The following is a 7,067-nucleotide window of genomic DNA, read 5'->3' on the forward strand; positions in this document are numbered from 1 at the left end:
AGTGGTTTTGTACAAGTTTGAGATGATTGCTTCTTCTCCATACATATATTATTTCATTTTCATATGAAAATATGTTTCATATGAAACATAAACAGGCTAAATTTCCCAGAAAATATCAACATGATGACGATACTAGGAGGAAGCTTGCCCATAAGTGGAGCCCACCTGTCATCTGGTTCCAGTGCCCACGGTCAGCAAGCTGGGCAAATATGAATCAGTGTTTGAATGTGGTAGAGGTGCAGGATATAAAGGCTAAAGGCAGCGCGGTGAAGGCAGATCAAGAGAAGGAGAAAAGCTGTTCCTTCAATTTGAAAAACCAGCTGGCTGATCCCATACGGGACAGAATGAAAACCTTCCTGCTTGCAATTGCTGCTGTGCAGATCTTCTACTGCTCAGGTAGGTACTAGCAAGAATGGAACTTCAGGGAGCAGTGAGTTATTTATAATGAGCTTCAGATAGCAACATTTCAGCCATATGTAAGGAGAATCCACTGAGGTCTCTTGAAATGTCTTTTACAACTTTCCCTCTCTTTCTGCAGGAGTGCCAAGCACTAAGGAAGCTCTGAGAGCCTCGGTTATAAAGCTGAATGAAATCACTGAGATCCCCAACCTCTGTGGTATCACTAGGAGAGGAGTAACAAATGTAAGTGCATCCTTGGCTAATTGTGTTTCATAAACTATGTCTGAGTGCAAGTTAATTGGCTGCTAAAACTTGCCCTATGATTAGCTTAACAGAAAAAAAAATCTATGGAGACATGATGTTATGTGATAGGGACAACTAATGCAACATTATGGAGATTTGACGCGAAGGAGAGTAGGGTTGATGCAATTGGTCTGCTGGGAGCCAGTGTAGGCCAGATGGGCTGAGTGGCACAAAACTGTATAATTCTAGGTATAAGTTATATAACATAGAAGATAAGATGGTATCTAAGTATTCAACAAGAGCTGAATATTACATTGTGTTCAGCAATTTAATTCTTAATCAGTGTTTCAGTTGTGGACCAAAGTTTTGGAATTAAGATTCAAAGATCTATAAGACTTTGCTTTGGAAGTTTCTAAATGCTTTTCCAAATTTATTTGTGTTTTTCCTCCAATAATTAAGGGTTCCTTCAAATTGAATATTCCTATCATTATGGTTTTTGTAGTAGTTCTACCGTTGTGCAAAGTAATTCTCTTGTCCACTTTGGTTGATTGTTCAGACACGACCAGTGTAACCCTCAGCTGAAAATAAAGCCCCTAGCAACTCTAACTTTTATCAGCGTGGTGAAAGAATACCAGACACAAGAATTCATCAATAATCTCTTTTTCTTCCTTCAGACATATCGCACGGGTAAGCTGTCATACAATGTGGATTTAACTTTCTCTGTGAAAGAAACTGTCTGTTCCAAGAATTCTGGACAAGAATTTGATAATCCTAGCTGCTTCTTCCGCCCTAAAAACATTGCGGTAAAGTCCAGAGTTGTATCAGATCATGCAAGTCCGTGTATGTATTAGCATCAAAACATGAGCTTTAATTACAACATATTTGATAGAAATGACCATACGTATGCAGTTATATCAAAGTAAAAGCTAAGAATTGAGTTAGATCACATTAATTTATTGTCTTGCTTGGAATAATGAATAATTTCCATTCATTATGCTTCATTCCAACAGGAGAAAGGCTTTTGCAAAAGCCATGTGGAATTTTTTGCTGATAAGGTAGCTGACGTTGATGTGGAGTGTGATGGTCTGAAGACAGTTGACAGCGAGAGTGACTCAACAAAATCGAGTGAAAACAGTATTGAGGTAACTGCATTCATACAATTCAGGACAAAGGAATTTCTAACACAAGATCCTTTACTGAACATTTCACTGTTTATGTATGTTGAAGATCTAAAAATAAGTACCTTTATCTTACAGTCACAAAGCAAATCAAAAGAAACATCGCTTGAGGAAACTTCAAATGTGAGTATTAATCAGTAGTTTATCAGATTCATTTTTCTTGTTGATCTCAATTGTTCATGATGGGGTGATTATAATTGTTTCCAATGAAATGTTAAGTTCTCCATTAGGAATAGTGGATGAGACAGCATGTTATCCCAGTCTGATGTGTAGGGAGGGGATCCTAATATTAGATTTCAGTGTGTGATGAGTTGCTTCTCTGCTGGAGATGAACTGAACATCAGCAGAACAGGACGACAGGAGAAGTGTCTGTCAGACTCTCATCACTGAGATTCACCAAGTACCAATCCTTCCATGGATTCAATAAAACAGATGGCATGATGCCTGCGCCACTTATTGTTGGAATATCCATTCACTTTGCTCCAGGCACTTTATTTGAATATCAGTGTACTATTTAGAGTAGTCTTTTTATTGAAGCTTCTGCAATCTAATGCAGAATCTAATGGGATCATCTTTCAGAAATGTCAGGATTGCTAATCTTGGTCTAATGTTATAAATGTTCTTGCTTTTATAGGAGAAAAGTAAATTGGAAGAAACAGCACTGGAAATATCTTCAAATGTAACTTTAATTTGGGATTGATGTTTTTCAATAGTTTGTGAAAACTAGATTGATCTGTCAGAATAGAGTCTGAGAATCTTACATCATTCTCGGCCAAATTCCAGACAGTGGGTGAGCGAAGATAGAGAGAATATTGGATATTAGCTTCCACCTCAATGCATTTTCCTGTAGAACACTGTTAGCCTTGATTCCGTTAATATCCAACAATTCACCAATCCCTGTTTTGAATGAGCTTGTCATTGAGACTCCACAGCTCCCTGGGGGTAGCAAATTCCAAAAATCACCACCTGAGTTTCACCTCATTGGCAAAGCTCTTATTTTGAGACTGAGCCAAGCTCTCAACTCCTAAGACAGGTGAAGACCCTTCCCCTGATAACCAATCATGCCCTCTCATAATTTTGCTCATGCTAAAGCACCTCTCAATCTTCCAATCTGTAATAGATAGTCTATCGTACTTGAACTCTCCTCATAGGGCAGATACACTATTCTGGAAACTATACTTGTATCTCTTTGCTGCATCCTCTTGCTCAGGCATATCCTTCTTCAGAAAAGTAGACCAAAACAACACAATCCTCACCAAGGTTTGATACAATTGAAGTATTCTTCTTTTCAAGTCCTCTTGCAATAAAGGCAATTTGCCTTCCCAATGGTCAGCTGCAGTTGCTGCTGAAATGCCCAGAGTGAACCAAGACTCCGTTATAGTTCAATATTTAATACTTGAACAAACTGAATTTTTCAGTTTATATCTTTTCAAAATTCCTCACTGTCCTGTACTAAACATATAAATATTATTTCCATACAGGAAAAAGACAAATCAAAAGAGACATCTCTTGAAGATTCAGCTGATGTGAGTATAAATGGAAAAAAAAAGATCCTTTTGATCTTGACACAAAGTCAATATGTTAAACATATTCAATTCAACTACGTCTGAACAGAGGGAGAGAGGACCATTTAGACCATGAGAAAGAAGACATAGGAGCAGAATTAGGCCATTTAGCCCATCAAGTCTGCTGTACTTACTTTAGGTCAATGCATTGAGAAAGGTATTGTGACATTTTGTTCCTTTGGGGAAGTTTGACTGAGGGGCTCCAATACAGAAAATTAGTTGGCTTCCCCTCATGATAAAGTGAGCTGGATATCAACAAGATTGGGTGCTAGGCATGAGGGAAATATCTGTAACGTTCACCAATTTCAGAGACCAAGGTGCAGAGCAGTTTCAATACATTCAATGCCAATTAATTAGGTGAGAGTGATATTTTCCCCAAATTTATCTACAGACCCTCCACACCTCACATTATCCAGGCGATATGATTATTGCTGCAGATTGTAATTGTTCTGGTCAGCACTTCTGTACTATAATACTGAAGCACAAATCATGATAAATCTAGGTTTACATGTAATTAATCATTAAAGGTTTTGTTCAAAGGTTACTCTGTAAATTTTCATTGATTAACATGCGGAGCATATAAATATTGATTTTTTTTCATGCAGATAGAGAGCAAATCAAATGAGACATCATTTAAGGAGTCTTCCAACGTAAGTCTAATCATGGAATTTTTACCTATTGATTTTCAACGATAATATAGTGATGAAATGTAATTAAATGTCTACCGAAAGCAGTGAAAGCAGTGGCATATTAATGCATATTAATATAATGCACAAATTCTCCAAAATATTCTCTATTCATTTCTTCTGATGTAAGTCTAATCTTGGATTTTTCATTTGTTGATTTTCAACCATAGTATACTGATGAAACCTAATTTGGGTAAATTTAATAAATGACTACCTAGAGCAGGGAGAGGATGGCATATAACACACAATTTCACCATCTTAGATTTCCTGAGGATGACCAACTTCACCCTGAGTATAAATTTGTTCTTCACTTAATTTTGAAATAGAATTAGAAAGGACACTCTCTCTCCTGGGGTCAGTCATGGTCTGTGGATTGATATAACTGGTGTTTTCATTAAAGATGGATCCATTACATTTCCCTTATTCAATTGACTATAATTACTGGCTCAGGGTTACTTGATGGTGTGGAGGATCAGCGAGATCAGGGGTCCTTGTCCAGAGGACACTCGAAGCTGCTGCTCAGGTTGACAGTGTTGTTAAGAAGGAATATGGTGTGTTGGTTTTCATCAACTGTGGGACTGAGTTCAAGAGCCGTGAGATAATGTTACAGCTATATAAGGCCTTAGTTAGACCCCACTTGGAGTACTGTGTTCATTTCTGGTTGCCTCACGACAGGAATGATGTGGATGCTATAGAGTGCAGAGGAGACTTACAAGGATGTTGCCGGGATTGGAGAGCATGCCTTACGAGAATAAGTTGAGTAAACCTGCCCATTTCTCCTTGGAGCGACAGAGGATGACAGGTGACCTTGATAGGGGTGTAAAAGATGATGAGAGGCATTGATCGTGTAGATAGCCAAAGGATTTTTCCCAGGGCTGAAATGGTTAACACAAGGGACCATAGTTTTAAGATGCTTGGAAGTAGGTTCCAGGGGATCTCAGAGGTAAGTTTTTCACATAGTGGTGGGTGTGTGGAACGCACTGCCAGCCATAGTGGTAGAGGCGGATTTTAAGGGCCTCTTAGATAGCTACAAGGAGCTTAGAAAAATTAGAGGGCTATGCGGTAGGAAAATTCTAGTCAGCTTCTAGAGTAGTCAGCACAACATTGTGGGCTGAAGAACTTGTGCTGGGGATTTCTATGTTCATTGTCTAGAATTGTAGGGTGCAGTGAGATGTCAGCATGGAGGCCCTCTGTTGGTCGGGGCCGACCATGGAAGTGGTGTCCCAGCTGTCTACGTGGCATGCAAGCCAGGGCAGTATAACATGGAGAGCAAACTGTTGCCCATGTAGCAGGCTCACCCTCTCCACATAGCTGATGAATCCAAAGGACAGCAGAGACTGATACAGCTTGGCACCACTGGTGTCGCAGAAGCTGCCAGTCAGCATTGAACTCAACGTAAGACTTCCTTAGGGACTGCAGATCCAGAGCTTTCCTTGTGCTTTTACTGAAAGCCATTCCCATGGGTCACTGTAGACACAATGCAGTGGAGGTTAGAGATCAGAGTTTTGCTGCTTTAAGATGAGCTGCTAGCTAGTTGTAAATTATCTTTGCTCTTTCTCCTGTCAGTAAAAACGTTTCCATGGGTTTGGTACCTATGGCATACGTGAAGGCCTGGAGTTGGGTTTGGTTGTCAGAAGCTATTTAAGATGCACGGCATTAGGTGCATTTAATAGGTAGTGAGAGCTTATCCCCCACTACCACCCCTACCTATAACAACCTTAAGGAGCCAATGTCAGCACAGTGGAGAACAAATGAAAGAATCAGTCACGTCTCTTAGATTAATAGAATCATTGAACTATACATTGCTGAGCAAGTTGCCTACATTTGGCCCATACCCCTTAAATATCCTTCCTATCCATGGAACTGTGCAAATGCATTTTAAATGGCACATTTCCACCCACTTCTACCAATTCTACTGGTCATCCATTCCATAGAACCACCATCTCTGTTGGAAAAATTGCCCCTCACATTATTTTTGAAACTTTCCCCTTACACCTTTAAAACTGTTCTCTCACTTTAGACTCGTCTACCCTGTGGAAAGTACTTTGACTATCCACCTTATCTTTTCACCTCATAATTTTACAAAGCTCCCCCTACTTTACTGCACTCTCGAGGATCTAGAGAATCAACTCCTCATCTATCCAGTCTCTCCTTATAGCGCAAACCCTCCAGTTCTGATAATATGTTCATAATTCTTGTTTACACTTCTCCAAGATAATGACATCCTTTGTAATATTCAGTCTTAGAGAACCATTACATTATTATTTTGTTGAAGTTCAGATTGACTGTGAAGTAAAGGGTTTGCAGGATTTCTCGGTGACTTGCAACTCTGAATTTAAAGTGATTTCACTTACCCATTTTCAAACGAAAACTTTAAACCTTGCATCTGGAGATGATTTCTAATGCCGCAATAATTTATCTTGTAAAACAGATGAGAAGCAAGTCAATGGAATTATCATTGAAGCAGCCTTCAAATGTAAGTATAAAGTGAGGATATGTGACTGACATGATCATCATAAAAACTAATGACAAAACATTGACGTCAGAGTGAGCTCAGTCCAGCTGAAAATTACAAATCTGTTTATTTTTCCATGCCAGGAACAAAATGAGGACTCGAGAGCCCAGCACTAACCATGAATGAAACTCCGCAGAGTCTGAACTCTCTGTGAACACAAGAAGACCTCATTCAGAATCTACAAGATGTTAACAATTGTACAGTACTCATCCTGTCTGAGACTGAGGGGCCTGGAGCTCCTGACTGTACGTTTTGTTGTAGATGGGAGATTCGATTGTAAATGTTCTGTCCTTTGTTGTATATTATTGTTTAATATATTGTGGATCAAAATAAAGTAATAAAAACAATATTGTATATTCATGGAACTGTTTATGGAAGTTGTTTTGTTTGTCACTGTCCTACGGGAGTTCATCCAGTTATTATGCTCAGGTTCACCTCTCCCTTGCTGATAGTGTATCTCCTTTTTCTGTTGGAACTTCCT

The 7,067-nt window shown here is 39.1% G+C and overlaps 1 protein-coding gene across 1 annotated transcript; it reads left to right on the forward strand.

The window, feature by feature from the left end:
- The first annotated feature begins 344 nt into the window (after positions 1-344).
- Positions 345-6,702, forward strand: LOC132392767 (secreted phosphoprotein 24-like). Its single transcript, XM_059967090.1, has 9 exons — positions 345-396; positions 539-642; positions 1,317-1,445; positions 1,653-1,784; positions 1,899-1,943; positions 2,455-2,499; positions 3,302-3,350; positions 3,995-4,035; positions 6,670-6,702. Exons 1-9 carry the CDS (start codon positions 345-347, stop codon positions 6,700-6,702), a joined length of 630 nt encoding a protein of 209 aa, XP_059823073.1.
- Positions 6,703-7,067: the final 365 nt, after the last annotated feature.

Source organism: Hypanus sabinus, chromosome 4 (genome assembly GCF_030144855.1).
Source record: "Hypanus sabinus isolate sHypSab1 chromosome 4, sHypSab1.hap1, whole genome shotgun sequence".
Taxonomy (NCBI): Eukaryota; Metazoa; Chordata; class Chondrichthyes; order Myliobatiformes; family Dasyatidae; genus Hypanus; species Hypanus sabinus.

What these genes read in the sequence shown, in the direction of transcription:
- LOC132392767 (XM_059967090.1), top strand. Translation starts at nt 345, where the DNA reads ATGAAAACCTTCCTGCTTGCAATTGCTGCTGTGCAGATCTTCTACTGC. An exon ending in TCCGCCCTAAAAACATTGCG is followed by an intron (nt 1,446 to 1,652) that starts GTAAAGTCCAGA and finishes TCATTCCAACAG; the next exon opens with GAGAAAGGCTTTTGCAAAAG. An exon ending in CATTTAAGGAGTCTTCCAAC is followed by an intron (nt 4,036 to 6,669) that starts GTAAGTCTAATC and finishes TTTCCATGCCAG; the next exon opens with GAACAAAATGAGGACTCGAG.